Source organism: Podarcis vaucheri, assembly GCF_965113315.1.
Source record: "Podarcis vaucheri genome assembly, chromosome: 13".
NCBI classification, from domain to species: domain Eukaryota; kingdom Metazoa; phylum Chordata; class Lepidosauria; order Squamata; family Lacertidae; genus Podarcis; species Podarcis vaucheri.
This window is the reverse complement of record NC_138751.1, coordinates 44,013,525-44,033,577: the sequence shown is the minus strand read 5'-3', so window position 1 is coordinate 44,033,577 and position 20,053 is coordinate 44,013,525. Positions and strand designations below refer to the sequence as shown.

The 20,053-nt window shown below is 47.3% G+C and overlaps 1 protein-coding gene across 5 annotated transcripts in view; it reads left to right on the top strand.

The window, feature by feature from the left end:
- Nucleotides 1-19,025, top strand: part of ARHGAP27 (Rho GTPase activating protein 27) — a 76,153-nt gene extending 57,128 nt beyond the window's left edge. For all 5 annotated transcript variants that reach the window (XM_082194787.1, XM_082194786.1, XM_082194785.1 and 2 more), the window contains 10 exons: nucleotides 525-612; nucleotides 2,085-2,189; nucleotides 2,947-3,045; nucleotides 7,172-7,277; nucleotides 11,069-11,194; nucleotides 11,618-11,716; nucleotides 12,883-12,960; nucleotides 14,089-14,223; nucleotides 17,303-17,408; nucleotides 18,668-19,025. In XM_082194787.1, coding sequence (XP_082050913.1) covers nucleotides 525-612; nucleotides 2,085-2,189; nucleotides 2,947-3,045; nucleotides 7,172-7,277; nucleotides 11,069-11,194; nucleotides 11,618-11,716; nucleotides 12,883-12,960; nucleotides 14,089-14,223; nucleotides 17,303-17,408; nucleotides 18,668-18,845 — 1,120 coding nt within the window. In that variant the 3' untranslated portion in view covers nucleotides 18,846-19,025. The remainder of the gene's footprint in view (nucleotides 1-524; nucleotides 613-2,084; nucleotides 2,190-2,946; nucleotides 3,046-7,171; nucleotides 7,278-11,068; nucleotides 11,195-11,617; nucleotides 11,717-12,882; nucleotides 12,961-14,088; nucleotides 14,224-17,302; nucleotides 17,409-18,667) is intronic.
- The last annotated feature ends 1,028 nt before the right edge of the window (nucleotides 19,026-20,053 follow it).

Sequence of the window (20,053 nt, the reverse complement as noted above, 5' to 3'; positions counted from 1 at the left end):
AGCAAAGCCTTTCCTTGTGTTCAGCAGCTCTGGTTCACCATCTTGTCTTCTTCCCACATTTCTCCTTGAACTTTGCTGGCCCTCTGTCTCTTCCTCCTCCCCAGCCCTTCTGTCTCCTCCTTTCTGCCCTGCTTGGACTGCTTCCTTGGAACTGACCTCAGCTTGGCTTCCTGGTTCTGTCTCCATCTCTTCCTTCGACCAAATGCCATGGCCTGGTTCCCTCAGTTGAGAAGTCCCACCTTCTGCCTTTGCTGACTCTTCATCAGAGGCCCTGAACTTGCGGAGAGGTGCATGGCATGAGACCTGGATGTTGTAACAATTGCATGTGTGAACTCTCCCTAATGCCAAAGTTGGTGACAGAAATGCGGAGCGAGGGGCGGGTGGAAGGGAATCAGGATAACTGAGGGTAGGAGAACCTTTTCCCTTGAGGCAGACAGAGTTCCTCTCCTCCATTTCACACTGCTCAGTTAGCACTGCTCTGTGAATGAGGTTTCCTTCTCTTCCTTCCCTTTCTCCCCTCTTAGGAAGAATTGGAGTTCTTCATGGACAGTCCTAGAAGGTGGTGTCTTGACTTTTTTCAAGGACTCAAAACACTCCACGTCTAGCAGTGTGGTGAGTCCTCAGCCCTGGCTTGCTGCTCCAGTTGAAAGGCAGACAGTGGAGGCTGCTCCACCAAACCTCAGCCTTCTCCCAGCTGCCTGCTGTCTTATTATTTATACCCCTCCCATCTGACTGGGTTGCCCGAGCCACTCTGGGCAGCTTCCAACTTATACCAAACCATAATAAAACATCCAGCATTAAAAACTCCCCTATACATCTTCTGATGTCTTCTAAAAGTTAGATATTTGTTTATTTCCTTGACATCTGATGGGAGGGCGTTCCACAGGGTGTGGGTGCCACTACCGAGAAGGCCCTCTGCCTGGTTCCCTGCAACCTCACTTCTCGCAGGGAGGGAACTGCCAGAAGGCCCTTGGAGCTGGACCTCAGTGTCTGGGCTGAATGATGAGGATGGAGACGCTCCTTCAGGTCTAGTGGGTTGAGGCCGTTTAGGGCTTTAAAGGTCAGAACCAACAGTTTGAATTGTGCTTGGAAACATACTGGGAGCTAGTGTCGTTCTTTCAGGACTGGTGTTATGTGGTCTCAGCGGCCACTCCTAGTCACCAGTCTAGCTGCTACATTTGGGATTAGTTGCAGTTTCCGGGTCACCTTCAAAGGTAGCCCCAGGTAGAGCGCATTGCAGTAGTCCAAGCGGGAGATAACCAGAGCATGCACCACTCTGGCAAGTTATGATATGTTAAAATGAATATAAAATTATTGAAATGTGTAAAATTGAAAATCATAAATAAAATACATTAAAATAATAATAAAAGGCAACTTACAACATGAAAAGATTTAGATAACTACACACAAGACAAAAGCAGATGCTCCGCTGTTGATCTGTGACCCAGTGTGAACGCCTAGCGTGGGTGTGGGTGCCACTACCGAGAAGACCCTCTGCCTGGTTCTCTGTAGCTTCACATCTCGCAGTGAAGGAACTGCCAGAAGGTTCTTGGAGCTGGAGCCCAGAGTCCAGCTTAACAATGGGGGTGGAGACACTCCTTCAGGTATACAGGGCCAAAGACGTTTAGAGTTTTAAAGGTCAACACAAACACTTTGCATTGTGCTTGGAAACGTACTGAGAGCCAGTGATCTTTTAGAACCCCTCCAGGATGATCTAGTTTGTTCTGTGGTACTTAGCCAAGTCAATGCTTGCATGTTATTGTTGTCCAGAGGGACTATAGCACAAGAAAAGCAGGGCATCTCCTCCTGCCCAATCTTTGTGGTATATAAAAAGTTGCAGGGTTTCAGAAGGAAGTTACACAATATGCACTGGTTGGAAATTCAGCTGTGTGACTGCCCCAATAGCATCATGAGCACAAACCATCGTAAATGCACAATAAAAAGGGTGTCTGGAAAGCTCCATAATTTCTCTGCTGGGTATAATTTGATGGGTAAGTGGGTGGGATTTTTGTTTTCTCTGTAGTTGCAAGCAGTCATAAAATGTGGACTTCCCTGCTGCTTCTGTTTCCTACCTTCACCCTCAGAAACATCCCTCCGTGTTGAGCAGCCCTGAGCACACTGTGGATCTTAGTGGAGCAACACTTTCTTGGGCTGCAAAAGACAAGTCGAGCAAAAAGAACGTCTTGGAGGTAAAGGATGGTGGTCCCCATCTCTGCTTCTGTTTCCGTAGCAACAGATGATGGCAAAATGCATGGAGGAGGAAGCAACACAGGCCTGTGCTGCTCCTCACCAGGCAATCTGTCTGTTACACATGCCTGAATGTGGCTATTCCTGCAAATATCAATTCAGCAAACTTATCTTCACTGGATAAAAGGGAACACACATTTTTAAAAACAGACAGACTTTTAAGGCAGTCTTAATGCTGATGGTACAGATGAGTTTTGGCCACAAAACCACAACACTCCATCTTCCAAGCATCTTCCTCTATGAAGACTAGACTTATCAAAAGTGAATCTTGTCATTTCCTAAATACAGGCCACTTCTTTAAAATGAAAATTATGGTTGCCATGCAATGTGTCTTGCGCTGCGTCGGTTACAAAAGGCAAAGATTAGTGTCAGGAGTCCATATTTGTACATGGCAACCTGGTTTCAAGTGGTGGTCCCCCCCTGTGATGTCAAAAGGGTTTCAGTAGTCCCTTAACCCCACCCTTCTCCAATTTGTGCATTATATGGCAGAGTTGCTGGGCTAGAGGGCAGGCTTTGCGGTTTGGCTCTGAGATCTGGCACAGTTCACCTTTCAGAAATTTTGAAATACTGTACAGGAACGTCCTCAATGAGAAACCCGTGAGAATTGTACTGAATCTGGGGCGCATTTTGCTGAGTTCTTGGGGTTGTGGTGAGCATCTTCTGTCTGGATGTCACAATCACATGGTTCCTCTGTTCCAGCTGAAGACACGGGAGGGATCTGAGTACCTGATCCGGCATGATTCAGAGTGCATCATCAGCACATGGCAGAAGGCAATTGCTGACAGCATCAGTAAACTGGTGAGAGTGGGGCTTGTCCCATGTTTTTATCACAGGCAGGGCTGGCCCACCCATGTGGCAAGGTGAGGCGACTGCCTCAGGCGGAAGAATCCACAGGGACAGCAGATCCCAATGTCAATCTTTCTTCCCACCCCTCTTTTCCCTTCCTTCACCCCTTCTCTCCTGTCAAGGAGTGGGGTGCCATTTTGCAGTCTGCCTCAGGTGACAAAATGTCTTAGGCCAGCCCCGAATGTAAGAAACCTCAGTTGGGTTCCTGTCAGATGTTTTTATGGCAGACATAACTTAAGGGGTTAGCAAGGACTTCCAGGAAGAGGGAAGCATAGAGCCTGGGGGGAGAAGTAGGCCTTATGTTCATCAAGGGGGAAAACAAATGTTGTAAACCGCCCCCCCTCGCCCCCAGTTCTGTGCATCAAGTGTAAACAAGGTTGGCCTGAATGTGACACAGAGGTGCACTGCCTCAGGTATCTGATTGTGTGTAATATGAAAGGCTGTGTTGCAGTTTTTCCCCTGGAAAAAAAATTAAATCAGGAAATTACATGGATTCCACATACACACCCCCAACGCCATTTGGATCTGATTTAGTATGTTTATTTGACTTTTCTGTTTAGTTTAGTTCTTTAATGGCCATGTTAGAATTTCATGCTGTATGAAAATCTCAGAAGTTATTCCAATGGCCCAATATTTTGAATCTTCTTTCCTAATGAAGTTCAAATAATCACGTTGCAAACCTAAGCCTGCTGACTCAGATCTCACTTAAATTCAAGTGTGTTAAAGGTTGCAGCATTAATGTGGTGTTTGAGTGTTCCATTCAAGCAACTTCAAAGCTTTACTTGGAAATTATTCTTATTTTTGTGAATACTTAAGACATGACACCTCAGTGGCACACAATTCTCTTACATTTTATTTTCTTAAGGCTTGATTTACAACTTTGAAATTGCCCAGTTTCGTTGGTATTGTATTCATGTGTTGTATTGCTAATTAATTTTGTGAAACACATATTTGGAAAATGGAAACAAATTTCATTGAATAGTCTTCAATAAAACTACATTTAAAGAGAGAGGATGCACACTGGAAAGTTTCCATTGTAGAAAATTTCCACCCCATGTTGCTAATTAAGGGGCATTAAATAATTAGTTTATTACGTATTCTGTTTTATTTTTTGCCATTTGATTTTCTGTCTTGATTGGCTTCTATGTGTTATTAAAAATACTGTGTAATTTTTTAAAAACTAGTTTGTGCGTTGGGGAAGGAAAGCTCAGTCCGCTTCTGGTTTGTTTATTCATAAGTCATTTCCTTCCTGTTTCTGCATCATCCTGCAATTTTATTTTTTAAAAGCAACCTACAAAAATTTGCATGTTGGGTACACATTTTAAACATAAAACGTGTGTCAATATAATAACGATGTTGCTAACTACGTGTTTATCCAGTAAGGGCAATTAGATTAGTTCACTTAGGAATGTGGACGTAATGAAATCCCTGAGCACCCCTAGTTTGCGTATCCTGTGTTATTTGAAGACCTTTACCATTTCTTTATTGTTTCGTTTTCACAAGAATTCAGTCTGGAAGCTTCCATCAATTGGCAGCCAATTCATGGGAGATATTTTCTTCTGCTAGCCAGAGGAATGGGAGGAAAATGGCATCCTTGAGAAGACCTGTACACACCCAGATACATTTAGGAGTTGTCCACATTTGAGCATAGATCAGAGTGGTCCACACTTGCACCTATTTAAATTTGTATGAGGAGCAACTTTGGTCTTTTCCATTCATGCCAGTAGGTGTTCTATTATACAGTGGTACCACGGGTTACATACGCTTCAGATTACATACGTTTCAGGTTACAGACTCCGCTAACCCAGAAATAGTGCTTCAGGTTAAGAACTTTGCTTCAGGATGAGAACAGAAATCGTGTGGCAGTGACGCAGCAGCAGCAGGAGGCCCCATTAGCTAAAGTGGTGCTTCAGGTTAAGAACAGTTTCAGGTTAAGAACGGACCTCTGGAACGAATTAAGTACAGTGGTACCTCGGGTTAAGTACTTAATTCGTTCCGAAGGTCCGTACTTAAACTGAAACTGTTCTTAACCTGAAGCACCACTTTAGCTAATGGGGCCTCCTGCTGCTGCCGCGCCGCCGGAGCACGATTTCTGTTCTTATCCTGAAGCAAAGTTCTTAACCTGAAGCACTTTTTCTGGGTTAGCAGAGTCTGTAACCTGAAGCATATGTAACCTGAAGTGTATGTAATCCAAGGTACCACTGTACTTAACCCGAGGTACCACCGTACTGCTTAAGTACCAGCAGAGGCTCTGCACAGATAGCTGTGCAATATCAGGTACATCTCCCTCATTTTGTTCCCTCAGATTCGCAGAAAATGAGAAAACTGCACAAGCAAACCACATGGATTACAGTGGTACCTCTGGATAAGCACATTCTGGTTGCATATCTTTCAGGATGTGAACGCGGCAAACCCGGAAGTATTTTTCCAGGTTTCGCTGCAAAAGTGCTAAATCGCACCACGTGTAGAAGCGCTAAATTGCGCCACATACCTGCGCAGAAGTGACACCTCCGGTTGCGAATTTCTCGGGATCTGACCAGAGCTCCGGAACAGATCCCATTCACAACTGGAGGTACCACTGTACAGTGGTACCTCGGGTTACAGATGCTTCAGGTTACAGACGCTTCAGGTTACAGACTCCGCTAACCCAGAAATAGGGGATGCGGGTGGCGCTGTGGGTAAAACCTCAGCGCCTAGGACTTGCCGATCGTATGGTCGGCGGTTCGAATCCCCGCAGCGGGGTGAGCTCCTTTCGTTCGGTCCCAGCTCCTGCCCACCTAGCAGTTCGAAAGCACTCTTAAGTGCAAGTAGATAAATAGGGACAGCTTTATAGCGAGAAGGTAAATGGCGTTTCCGTGTGCTGCGCAGGTGCTGGCTCGCCAGCTGCAGCTTTGTCACACTGGCCACGTGACCCGGAAGTGTCTTCAGACGGCGCCGGCTCACGGCCTTTAGAGCGAGATGAGCACGCAACCCCAGAGTCGGACACGACTGGCCCATACGGGCAGGGGTATCTTTACCTTTACCTTTTAACCTCAGGTTAAGAACTTTGCTTCAGGATGAGAACAGAAATCACGTGGCGGCGGCGTGAGGCCCCATTAGCTAAAGGGGTACCTCGGGTTAAGAACAGTTTCAGGTTAAGAACAGACCTCTCGAATGAATTAAGTTCTTAACCCGAGGTACCACTGTATTTAATATGGTTTGCTTGCATAGACTCTATAGGACGGCAGTGTCTTTAGTCCCCCCACCCCCAAAAAAGTCTGTTTGGACAAGACTGAGCCCCACAAAAATATATACAGTATATATTGAGGGGCCAAATCTTGTGGCAACAGGCCTTGTCGGGCCTTGCAGTAGCGGTGAGCCTCACAGCAGTGGCGGGCCGTGCAACATGTGTTGATGGGGGACCCCCAATGTTGGGTGGAACTGGCTGCCTCTGCGGTTTTCTGGTTTTGTGCAAATGTGAGGGATCAAAGGAGTAACTGAATAGTTTAGGAATGTGGATGAAATAGTCAGGAGCATGGCTGGAGGAGAAATGAAGGCATTCAGGAAGTACAGTGGGCCTCGGGTTACATACGCTTCAGGTTACATATGCTTCAGGTTACAGACTCCGCTAACCCAGACATATTGCTTCAGGTTAAGAACTTTGCTTCAGGATAAAAACAGAAATCACGCTCCTGCGGCGCGGCGACAGCAGGAGGTCTCATTAGCTAAAGTGGTGCTTCAGGTTAAGAACAGTTTCAGGTTAAGAACGGACCTCCGGAACAAATTAAGTACTTAACCCAAGGTACTACTGTAGTAGCTGTGGAACGGAGAGTTGCAGAAAGTGGCTATGGATCCACCTGCTCCAAAACGCTGAAACAAATGTCTGTGACCCTGATTGGAGTGCTTTGGAGCCCAATTTCCCCCCGGTTTACTGGATGATCCCCATATCAGGCAACCCCCATATTTTGCAGGGGACAAGCGTTGAGAGCGGTGTGGACAATGCAAATGAAATGGGGAATTCAAGCAGCTGCAAACACACCGTAAAATGTCGTGTTCTCTTCAGAGGTACCGACAAAGGTGACCCTTGTATTTCTTTCAGCCTACAGATTTCCCTCCAGAAGACAATGAGGAGAATTCATCAGATTTGAAATCAAAGGAACAGCTAGGAAGCAATAGAGAGAAAGAGGGTGAGAAGAAAAGCCCAGGTCAGTGTTAATACTCAGTGCAAATTTTTGGTTTCAAACACAGAAATGCATTTTTGGAACGGAATTTTCCTTGACAAATAGTTCAAACAGTTTATATTTGTCTATTACATTACTATTATTATTATTATTATTATTATTAATTTACATTGATAGCACTTGTTGTTGTTGTTTAGTCGTTTAGTCGTGTCCGACTCTTCGTGACCCCATGGACCAGAGCATGCCAGGCACTCCTGTCTTCCACTGCCTCCCGCAGTTTGATCAAACTCATGCTAGTAGCTTCAAGAACACCATCCAACCATCTCATTCTCTGTCGTCCCCTTCTCCTTGTGCCCTCCATCTTTCCCAACATCAGGGTCTTTTCCAGGGAGTCCTCTCTTCTCATGAGGTGGCCAAAGTATTGGAGCCTCAGCTTCACGATCTGTCCTTCCAGTGAGCACTCAGGGCTGATTTCCTTCAGAATGGAGAGGTTTGATCTTCTTGCAGTCCATGGGACTCTCAAGAGTCTCCTCCACCATAATTCAAAAGCATCAATTCTTCGGCGATCAGCCTTCTTTATGGTCCAGCTCTCACTTCCATACATCACTACTGGGAAAACCATGGCTTTTACTATACGGACCTTTGTTGGCAAGGTGATGTCTCTGCTTTTTAAGATGTTGTCTAGGCTTGCCATCGCCTTTCTCCCAAGGAGCAGGCGTCTTTTAATTTCGTGACTGCTGTCACCATCTGCACTGATCATGGAGCCCAAGAAAGTAAAATCTCTCACTGCCTCCATTTCTTCCCCATCTATTTGCCAGGAGGTGATGGGCCCAGTGGCCATGATCTTCGTTTTTTTGATGTTGAGCTTCAGACCATATTTTGCGCTCTCCTCTTTCACCCTCATTAAAAGGTTCTTTAATTCCTCTTCACTTTCTGCCATCAAGGTTGTGTCATCTGCATATCTGAGGTTGTTGATATTTCCTCCGGCAATCTTAATTCCGGCTTGGGATTCATCCAGCCCAGCCTTTCGCATGATGAATTCTGCATATAAGTTAAATAAGCAGGGAGACAATATACAGCCTTGCCGTACTCCTTTCCCAATTTGGAACCAATCAGTTGTTCCATATCCAGTTCTAACTGTAGCTTCTTGTCCCACATAGAGATTTCGCAGGAGACAGATGAGGTGATCAGGCACTCCCATTTCTTTAAGAACTTGCCATAGTTTGCTGTGGTCGACACAGTCAAAGGCTTTTGCATAGTCAATGAAGCAGAAGTAGATGTCTTTCTGGAACTCTCTAGATTTCTCCATAATTCAGCGCATGTTTGCAATTTGGTCTCTGGTTCCTCTGCCTCTTCTAAATCCAGCTTGCACTTCTGGGAGTTCTCGGTCCACATACTGCTTGAGCCTTCCTTGTAGAATTTTAAGCATAACCTTGCTAGCATGTGAAATGAGTGAAATTGTGCGGTAGTTGGAGCATTCTTTGGCACTGCCTTTCTTTGGGAGTGGGATGTAGACTGATCTTCTCCAATCCTCTGGCCACTGCCGAGTTTTCCAAACTTGCTGGCATATTGAGTGTAGCACCTTAACAGCATCATCTTTTAAAATTTTAAATAGTTCAGCTGGAATACCATCACTTCCACTGGCCTTGTTATTTGCAGTGCTTTCTAAGGCCCATTTGACTTCACTCTCCAGGATGTCTGGCTCAAGGTCAGCAACCACACTACCTGGGGTGTACGAGACATCCATATCTTTCTGGTATAATTCCTCTGTGTATTCTTGCCACCTCTTCTTGATGTCTTCTGCTTCAGTTAGATCTTTACCACTTTTGTCCTTTATTATGGTAATCTTTGTACGAAATGTTCCTTTCATATTTCCGATTTTCTTGAACAGATCTCTGGTTCTTCCCATTCTGTTGCTTTCCTCTATTTCTTTGCATTGCTCGTTTAAGAAGGCCTTCTTGTCTCTCCTTGCTGTTCTTTGGAAATCTGCATTCAATTTCCTGTATCTTTCACTATCTCCCTCGCATTTTGCTTGCCTTCTCTCCCCCGCTATTTGTAAGGCCTCGTTGGACAGCCACTTTGCTTTCTTGCATTTCTTTAGCACATCCCCCCCCCAAAAAAACAGCAGCTCAAGGCATTATACATTATACACCCCCAGTGGTGCAGGAGCTTGTTTTTGCACGTCTGTTACAGTGGTACCTCGGGTTACAGATGCTTCAGGTTACAGACTCCACTAACCCAGAAATAGTACCTCGGGTTAAGAACTTTGCCTCAGGATGAGAACAGAAATCGTGCGGCGGCAGCAGTGGGAGGCCCCATTAGCTAAAGTGGTGCTTCAGGTTAAGAACAGTTTCAGTTTAAGTACGGACCTTCGGAACGAGGCCCCATTAGCTAAAGTGGCACCTCCGGTTAAGAACAATTTAAGGTTAAGAACGGAGCTCCAGAACAAATTAAGTTCTTAACCCGAGGTACCACTGTACTTGGAAGTTTGTCTTGTGCCTGTTGGGAGGGACCTTTCAGCCTAGGGTCTCTGTCACCACCCTTTCCCTTTGCTTGCTCCTCACCTGAGCACAGCCTGGATATTCATTCTAGATACAGTGGTGCCCCGCAAGACGAATGCCTCGCAAGACGGAAAACTCGCTAGACGAAAGAGTTTTCCGTTTTGGAGGTGCTTCGCAAAACGAATCTCCTATGGGCTTGCTTTGCAAGACGACAATGTCTTGCGAGCTCCTGCTGGTTTTTTCCCCCTCCCTCCCCTTTTTCTAAGCCGCTAAGCCGCTTATCAGATCAGCAGATAAGCCGCTAAAAGCCACTAATAGCGCTAAGCCGCTTATCAGCTGATCTGATCAGCAGATAAGCCTCTAAAAGCCTCTAAAAGCCGCTAATAGTGCTAATCCGCTAATCCTTCAATGGGCTTGCTTCGCAAGACAAAAAAAACCGCTAGACGAAGAGAATCACAGAATGGATTCTTTTCGTCTTGCGAGGCACCACTGTAACAGAAATCACACACCGGCCTCAAAGATTCTGGACAAGGCAAATAGCACTTTGAGGGTCATGTGTGCAGGGCCGCTGCTAGGGGGTGGTGACGTGGGCCTCCTCCAGGGGCACAGGCGAGGGGCGCGTGCAAAACCAGCTTAAAAATACGTCCATAAATAAAAATATTGATTATTGCCTCATAAGTAAAGGTTTTAAATAGAGGGTGAATTGAATGGTTGGAGGGGGGGGGTTGGAGGAGAGGCAAAAAGAAGAGCTGATTTGTTGGTGACTAGGGATGCGGGTGGCGCTGTGGGTTAAACCACAGAGCCGATCAGAAGGTTGGCGGTTTGAATCCCCGTGACGGGGTGAGCTCCCGTTGCTCGGTCCCTGCTCCTGCCAACCTAGCAGTTCGAAAGCACGTCAAAGTGCAAGTAGATAAATAGGTACCGCTCCGGCGGGAAGGTACACAGCGTTTCCGTGCACTGCTCTGGTTTGCCAGAAGCGGCTTAGTCATGCTGGCCACATGACCCAGAAGCTGTACGCTGGCTCCCTCGACCAATAAAGCGAGATGAGCGCCGCAACCCCAGAGTCGGTCACAACTGGACCTAATGGTCAGGGGTCCCTTTACTTTAGGGGGCGCAATCTGGATGGTTCTGCCAGGGGGCGCAAGATCCACCTAGCTACGGCTCTGCCATGTGTGAACAGGCCCTTGGAACTGTCTTAGAAGAGAAGCTTGCATTTTCTCTTGTACCTCTTCTCTGAAGCATGTGGGCAGGCTCAGCCTTCAGCAGAAAATAAATCTCCTCCTGTACTAAAATGCCAAATTCTCCCCTCTGCAGCCTCCTGGCATTCATCCACGTCTCTCAACTCGGACAGCGATTCCAGCAAAGTTCGCAACAAACTCCTGAGGTTTCTTCAGAGACGGCCAACCCTTCAGTCCCTGCGGGAACGAGGCTACATCAAAGGTATATTCTTGGAAGATCTAAGAGTCCATTAAAAAAAAATAAATGGCTTTGCGACTACGCTGATCAGCCAAGGCCAATTTACAGAGGTTTCAGCCTTTGTATAGCAGCTGTTTAATTGAGGTAGTGTACACGCCATACATTTAGAACACATTTGAAACACATTGCTTGCCTCAGAGAGTCCTGAGAACCGTAGTTTGCCCTTCACAGAGCTACAGTTTCCAGCATTCTTTGGGGGAAACCATGTGCCATTAATGTATAGCGTGTCCCCAGCCTGCGTGTAAGTTAAGAAGGCTTTGATTTGTTTATAGCTGTCTTACTTTTGCCACAAGTTTCAAGGATGGCAATGAGATATAAATAGAAAGGATATTTTGGATCGTGTTTCTAACCTGATTTCTCGTGGGGTTGTTTGCTTCTTTAATCCAGATCAGGTGTTTGGATGCCCTCTGCAAGTTTTGTGCGACCGTGAGAAGAGTACTGTGCCTCAGTTTGTGAGGCAGTGCATCTGCACTGTGGAGAAGAGAGGTACACAGTTCTATGCCCCCAAATAAATTGAAATTATGTGCCCACTACCCCCAGTTTTGTGGCTTGCACGCATTGTACAACTTCAGCAAAACTTCTTCTGTTTTGTGCCATTCATATTATCTGGTTTTGCTGAGTCGTGGGAAGTCTTGAGAGTTTCTTCTTCTTCTTCTTCTTCTTCTTCTTCTTCTTCCTCTTCCTCTTCCTCTTCCTCTTCCTCTTCTTCCTACTAATCCAGTGAAGGCTGCTCTGTTGAGGCCCATGGGGCACGGTGCCACCAATCTTAGTCTGCCTTCAGCTACCCCCCAACTGCCTGCCCTTCTTGCTTACCCCTCTGGACTGATGGTAACATTACTTATTGGCTTCCTCCACCTTAGTCTCAGTGTTGCCCTTGAGCAGGGGTCAGCAAACTTACTGCGCCTCGGGCCAGTGTCGCCAGCATCGATCGCGCGGCAAGCCGGAGGGCGGGGAAGTGCGTGCCCATACGCGTGCGCACATGCTATTTCCGGTGCACTTCTGGGTCAAAGAAGCACCAAGAATAGCTTGTGTGCATGTGCACGGGCCTCCGACCCGGATGTGCACCGGAAATAACACCTGCGCATGCGCAAATAACACTTGCACATGTGCAAATAACGCTTGCGCATGCGCACAAGCTATTTCCGTTGCTCCTCCAACCCAGAAGTGGGCAGCCACACAGTGCGGTGCCGGTAAGCGTGGGCGGGCAGCAGGGGTCACCGCGGGCTGGAAAAATGAGTCCCTCGGGCCTTATCCGGCCCGCAGGCCTTAGTTTGGGGACCCCTGCCCTTGAAGAACTCAGCAGAGATTTAGATGGCCGACAGGACTTGAACAGAGTTCACTCTGCATATCATTGCCTGCAGCTCCACCTACTGTTTGTGCTCCCTTCTATTCTCCCCACCAGTCCTAAAAGGACACAAGCCACCACTAACCTAATCCTTGTGGCAGTCAAGATAAGTGTCAAAACATGTGGGCCCGGTGACATCTTGGAAAGGAGCTTCCCACTGAAGCAAAAAATATTGTGCAAAGGAAGAGAGATGCATGCAAATACCCGTAATTTGCATGATACCTTCTCAGGCTCAGACTTATTGTTCATGGCAATTTTTTGGTCTCGTGGGCCTTTAGTATAAGAGCTGTAATTTCTCCTCCCGCAGGTTTGGATATCGATGGACTCTACCGGATAAGTGGGAATCTGGCGACGATACAGAAACTGCGCTACAAGGTGGACCATGGTAAGGGACTCCATAGATTCAGCTTGGCAGGGGACAAATGTTCCCCTTGTGTGCAGAAGGTGCTAAGTTCAATCTCTAGCATTGTGTGTGTGTGTGTGTGTGTGTGTGTGTGTGTGTGTGGTGTGTGTGTGGTGTGTGTGTGTGTGTGTGGAGAGAGAGAGAGCGCACTCTAGAAAGGGTCTTGGTTGAATATTTATGTGGATTATTAGTATTGTTATTCTAAACCACTGAATCTCTTGGGCTTGCCAATTAGAAGGTCGGTGGTTCGAATCCCTGCAATGGGTTAAGCTCCCATTGCTCTCTTCCAGCTCCTGTCAACCTAGCATGCCAGTGCAAGTAGATCAATAGGTACCACTGTGGCAGGAAGGCAAACGGCGTTTCCGTGCACTCTGGTTTCCATCACGGTGTTCCGTTGCGCCAGAAGTGGTTTAGTCATGCTGGCCACATGATCCAGAAAGCTGTCTGTGGACAAACACCAGCTCCCTCAGCCCAAAAGCGAGATGAGCACCGCAACCCCAGAGGCGCCTTTGACTGGACTTAACCATCTAGGGCTCCTTTACCTTTTACCTTATTAATTGCATTTGTATACTGCTCTACATGCAAAGATCTGAGGGCAATTCACAGCATAAAAGCACAAAATTCATAATAAAAGCAAGATCCCCACACACAATCGTACTGTGATAGAAAAAAATGAACGAGTAACTGTTGTTGTTGTTGTTGTTGTCGTCCTTTTATCCTAAGGCCCCAGGGTTTAAAACAGCTTAAAACAATTTACAATACCCGAAATAAGGCGGGTCCTAAAATATATACATCTTAGTTGTCAAAAGCTCTGCAATTCTATGATTCTATGATAAAATCATAGAGTTGTTTCTAGACCTGCTGCTCTCCCATGTTCACAGCCAATCAGAGTTGCCCAAGTGGTGGGACTGAAGCTGGACTCCTTTCACAGCCGCTCTGTGTTGTGACCGAAGGGGATCCTCATTCATCCTCGTATTTTAGATTGGTGCAGGCGTGGCTCTTGATGTGCTGCGGTCAGGCCCAAACATTCTGGACAAGAGTAATATTGGCTCCTTATTCAGCAGCCCTAGGATACTTGCTTAACCCGTTTCCCTGCCGTCGCTTTTGCAGATGAGCGCTTGGATCTCGACGACGGCCGTTGGGACGATGTCCACGTCATCACGGGGGCCCTCAAGCTTTTCTTCCGCGAGTTGCCGGAGCCGCTCTTCCCCTTCAGCCATTTTGACAGATTCATTGCAGCCATCAGTAAGAGACGTTGCTTTGGGGAGGGGGAAGCTGAGTGCAAGCATCAGAGCATCTTTTGGTCCTTGCAGTATTACTTAAAGGTGCATCTGTGAGAGTGGTCTTCTGTTTAGTCAGTGCTTTCGAAAAGACAAGAGCAGGAAGAGAACTCAGATTACGCCTCCTTCTTCTTCTTAGAGGCCTGCTTCTCTTGAGGCCTTTGTGTCAGCATCGCCCTAGAGCCAGTGCACCAACTGGACTCATGTGCTTCAACCCCGACTGGGCTGGGCGAGCTGGGAAGCACCGCCAGAGACCTCCGTTCTCGCAGGAACAGGTCACGATGCTGTAGACTCACAGCTTAGAGCTGAGAGCACCGGATTCACTGTCTCAATAATACAGTCGTTGCGCAGCAGAGTTTTGCAGAGTCTTGCAGAGTATAAACCACTCGGAGGGCAGCTCTGTAGAATATCTTCCTTTTATTCTGTAACTACAACTATGATACAAAACTATATACAGAGCTGAATATTCTAAGCATAAATCAATGCTACACTGAGAGTCTGCAGCTGCACTTAGCAGCAATCTTATCTCTAGGATCTCCAACACTCTCACTTTCTCCGATACACTGACTGACTGACTCTCTCTCACACACACAGAGAGATATGTTGCTGGGCAGAATAAGTAGATAGGCAGGACACGCCTCCTACTCTCTGGAGAGTCAGCAGAAACCATCAGGAGATCATCAGGAGATTCTTGGGTATGGGAGGTGTGAAATCTCCTCACTTCAAGCCTCAGGGGGAGTCTCATTCGGAGCTAAACAGGACGATACCTTGGCTAAGAATCTGTGCCTTAAGCACAGGTTTGCTTTTGCACAAATTTGTCAGTGCAGGAGGGCCAGATCCAGATCAGGACCCTAGTGTGCAGAGGAGGCACCTTAAGCCTTTCCCCCCCTGCTATGGTCCCAGTCCAGTTTGGGGAGGCCGTGACTGCAATTTGCATAAGGGAAACAAGTTTTTATGAGAGTACTTTTTTCATTGCAATTTTTAATTGGGAGGGCTGGCCTGGATTTGGGATCACAACACGCAATAAAAGGTTAAAGCCTACCCTCCATGATAGAGTCTCAGGATTCCACACAACCACACTCCAGAAATTTGTGAATTAAAAACAACAACCCTGTATTAAAGAGCATAGTAATACATCATGTAGCTTGGACCTCAGAAAGCCCTGTTTGGGATGAGATCACTATCAGCTAGCCTCCTCTGCCTCAATTCCTGCCCACAAAACATAGCATCCTTCTGAGCCAATAATAATAATAATTGTATTACTTATACCCTGCCCATCTGGCCAGGCCTCCCCAGCCACTCTGAGAAGCTCCCAACAGAATATAGTGTCCCTCAAGTTAAGTACTTAATTCGTTCCAGAGGTCCGTTCTTAACCTGAAACTGTTCTTAACCTGAAGCACCACTTTAGCTAATGGGGGTCTCCCGCTGCTGCTGCTGCTGCGCCGCTGGAGCACAATTTCTGTTCTCATCCTGAAGCAAAGTTCTTAACCTGAGGCACTATTTCTGGGTTAGCGGAGTCTGTAACCTGAAGCGTATGTAACCCGAGGTACCACTGTACAGTATTCAAAATACAATAAAACATCAAACATTAAAAACTTCCCTAAACGGCTGCCTTCAGATGTCTTCTAAAAGTCAGATAGTTGTTTATTTCCTTCACATCTGATGGGAGGGCGTTCCACAGGGAGAGTGCCACCACCGAGAAGGCCCTCTGCCTGCTTCCCTGAAGCTTCACTTCTCGCAGGGAGGGAACTGCCAGAATGACCTCAGAGCTGGAGCTCAGTGTCCCGGCTGAACGATGGGGGTGGAGGCACTCCTTCAGGTATACCGAGCCGAGGCCTTTAAAGGCTTTAAAGGTCAGCACCAACACTTTGAATTGTGCTCAGAAATGTACTGGGAACCAATGTAGGTCTTTCAAGACTGGTGTTATATGGTCTCGGTGGCCGCTCCCACTCACCAGTCTAGCTGCCGCATTCTGGATCAGTTGTAGTTTCTGGGTCACCTTCGAAGGTAGCCCACGTAGAGCGCATTGCAGTAATCCAAGCAGGAGATAACATGACTTTTGTAGAAACAGAGAGCTGGTCCGTCTGACACACAGCTAGGTGTTGTGATAAATGCCGGCTGCTGAAGAACAGCAGCCATGTGTGCTTTGTCATCGTTCCTCACCTCACTTCCCAACATCTAGTGAGGGAGATGTCTGATGTGGTATCGTACGCACAGACTTGCCCTGCTCCATATTTTGACTGCTGCAGCGCGGCGAAGAAATGCTTGGCACGATGGTATGTCATGTCAGGTATTTCCCATACTAGACACTGCAGTGAAAGGAGAGGAACTAGTAGATGCACTGCTGGTTTTTGCCCACTTCCAGCTGCAAGTTGCAATATCAAGATTGAGCCCTGAGATGCACACTTCCAATGTCTCCAAAAGGTTGCAGTTACCATTCCCATGCCGCTTTGCAGCGGTCCCATTATTGGGTGGCAGGGAAGTTGGAGGGAGGACTATAGCAGCAGTGCAGGCTTCTACATTTATTTGTACAGTGGTACCTCGGGTTAAGTACTTAATTCGTTCCGGGGGTCCGTTCTTAACCTGAAACTGTTCTTAAGCTGAAGCACCACTTTAGCTAATGGGGCCTCCTGCTGCTGCTGCGCCGTCGGAGCACGATTTTGTTCTCATCCTGAAGCAAAGTTCTTAACCCGAGGTACTATTTCTGGGTTAGTGGAGTTTGTAACCTGAAGCGTATGTAACCTGAAGCGTATGTAACCCGAGGTACCCGTATTAAAAATACAATAAAACATCAAACATTAAAAATTTACTTAAACATGGCTGCCTTCAGATGTCTTCTAAAAGTCAGATAGTTGTTTATTTCCTTCACATCTGATGGGTGGGTGTTCCACAGGGCGAGTGCCACCACTGAGAAGGCCCTCTGCCTGGTTCCCTGTAGCTTCACTTCTCTCAGGAAGTGAAGTATGTAACTAGAGGTATCACTGTATCTCTATAGGGGGCGGGGATGCACTGAGTGAAATCTCTTCCTCTGTTTGGCATTGCAGAAATTACAGAGCCCTCGAAGCGCAGCTACCGCTTACGGGAGCTGGTGAATTCTCTACCTCCTGCTAACCACAATACCATGAGGGTACTTTTCCAGCATCTCTGCAGGTGAGCAGCTGCATCTCCCGATTCTCTGGGCTGGCGTAAGGGTGTTGAGTGCGAATTCTGAAGCCCAGCCCTTCGAGTCCCTGTGTTGAGGTTATCCTCCCATTCCACAATCCTCCCATTCAATCTTTGTCTTGCTGTCGCCCAGCCTTTTGCATCTCCTCTCCACACCTGTCGCCAGCATGCTGACTCTCCTGTCCCTAGGCTCCTGTCTGTAAACAGGACTCTAACCCTGTCCACACCCCCAGACAACCCAAACTTATTTATTATATTTTTTACTCCACCTTTCAGACGTTTTCCCTGGGTTGTTTATAGAGGAATTTTCTTTTAGCTGCACTGTTTTGAATTGATGGTCAACGTTCTGTGGGTGATTCTTTCGTTTTTTTCACTGTTGGAAAGCATTAGTATTTGACGATATCGTATGGTGGATGGAAGAGGGATTTGCACATGGTAGCAAGTGTCTTTTAACCCGTGTTAGAAGACACTTGGACCACATCCGCACTAGACATTTAAAGCTCCCTTATACCACATGGGACGCGGGTGGTGCTGTGGGTTAAACCACAGAGCCGAGGACTTGCCGATCAGAAGGTCGGCGGTTTGAATCCCCACGACGGGGTGAGCTCCCATTGCTCGGTCCCTGCTCCTGCCAACCTAGCAGTTCAAAAGCACGTTAAAGTACAAGTAGATAAATAGGTACCGCTCTGGCGGGAAGGTAAATGGCGTTTCCGTGCGCTGCTCTGGTTCGTCAGAAGCAGCTTGGTCATGCTGGCCACATGACCCGGAAGCTGTACGCCGGCTCCCTCGGCCAATAAAGCGAGATGAGTGCCGCAACCCCAGAGTCGGTCACGACTGGACGTAATGGTCAGAGGTCCCTTTACCTTTACCTTTACTATACCACTTTAAACCCCCCAAATAATCCTGGGAACTGTTGTTTGTTCAGGGTGCTGAGAGGAGAACCTCCAATTCTCCTCATAGAGCTACAATTCCCAAAGTTCCCAAGAAAGAGGGATTATTTGCTAAATCACCCCTGGAGGGACCAGGGGTCTCCTAGTGACTGTCAGAACCCGTAACAAAATACAGTTCCCAGGATTCTTTGGGTGAATCCATGACTTTTTAAAGCGCCGTGATACTGCTTTACAGTGCAGATGAAGGTGAACTACAGTAAGACGCCACCACCAAGCGAGGATGCCCAGATGAGATACATCTGTAGCTGCAGATCTGTAGCTTCCCCTTTCACGGAATCCTTCCTCTCTTCCCCGCAGGGTTATAGAGTTCCGGGAGGAGAACCGCATGTCCATGCAGAGCGTCGCGATTGTCTTTGGGCCAACGTTGCTGAAGCCAGAGGCCGAAGAAGGGAACATGACTATGTACATGGTTTTCCAGAACCAGATTGTGGAGCAAATCCTTAGCCAATACAGCTACATCTTCCCCGAGAGCTAGACCTTCCCAGCGGAGCAAGGAGCCTGGTTGAATGAAGGAGCAGCTGCCACGCAAAGGGGCAGGTCCCATCGCTGTGGGGACGACGGTGTTGCTGGGCAGTGCCAAGACTAGAGACAGTGAAGATATGGGAGGGAGGGAGAGAAACGACTAGCAATAAAACTGTCAATGTAGGATTCAGAATGTCCATGGTTGCCTCTCTTGAACGTTGCGGGTCAGGGATGTGAAACCCTGCTGGACGCGAAAGGAGCTCATTGTTTGGGTTAGTGAACTTCAATTCCCACCCGGAATATCTTTCGCTGAAGGATGTAGTGTGGACAAAATTGGGGGGGGGGTATGGGAGGGAGGCTTCTGTGGCCAAGTGCACACCATAGTGTTTTCAAGCATCCTGGCTTCTTGTTAAGGAATTACAGGGATTGTCTTGCTACAATTGTCCTGTGAATCTTCAGCTCTTTTGAGCAAACTTTTGTTTAAAAAAGCACGTCCGGATAGTGGGTTTGAATAGAGCCAGAAATCCATTTCAAGGGCATCAACCACCCAAACGCTAGACCAGGGGTCTGCAACCCGCGGCTCCGGAGCCACATGTGGCTCTTTTACACCTTTGCCGCGGCTCCGGGGCAGATACTAGCGAGGGGAGGAGGCGCATTGTGCGCCCCGACACTCCCCACTGTGGCGGGCGCTGTACTGGCTGTGACGTCGCATGGGGGCGGTGCGTGTGTTAGTCATGCACCGTCCCGACGTCACCTTCCCGCCCACTGTCAGATCGGACATTAAGGTAAGAAACAATATTGCAGACCCCTGCGCTAGACCATGTGGCACACACCACCTGTCTCTGCCCATGCGCAACACGGAAAATTGCAAGATGCCATCTCGTGATGCAGGTCACAAGCGTTTATGGGAATAATGGCGGGTTCAGCATTGTAGGGTTAACAACAGTGCATCTTCTGCTCATTCCGGTGCATGTGTGTGATTTTAGCCAAGCGTGAGGGTAATGCTCCTCCTGAGATTTGCAAGTTTGTGTTCAGTTTTCCTCCCCAAGATGGAAGAGTTGATTGCACTTGACAGCCAAGACCAGTTTATTGAGATTGCCCTGTTTGTGGTATGCAACTTTGTCCACCTGCAGTGTGCTTCCTATACATGTTCTACCTCTGCAAAAAAATTGATCCCTGGGAGCATCTACCACTGATTGAAGCTTATTTCCATATGTCCAC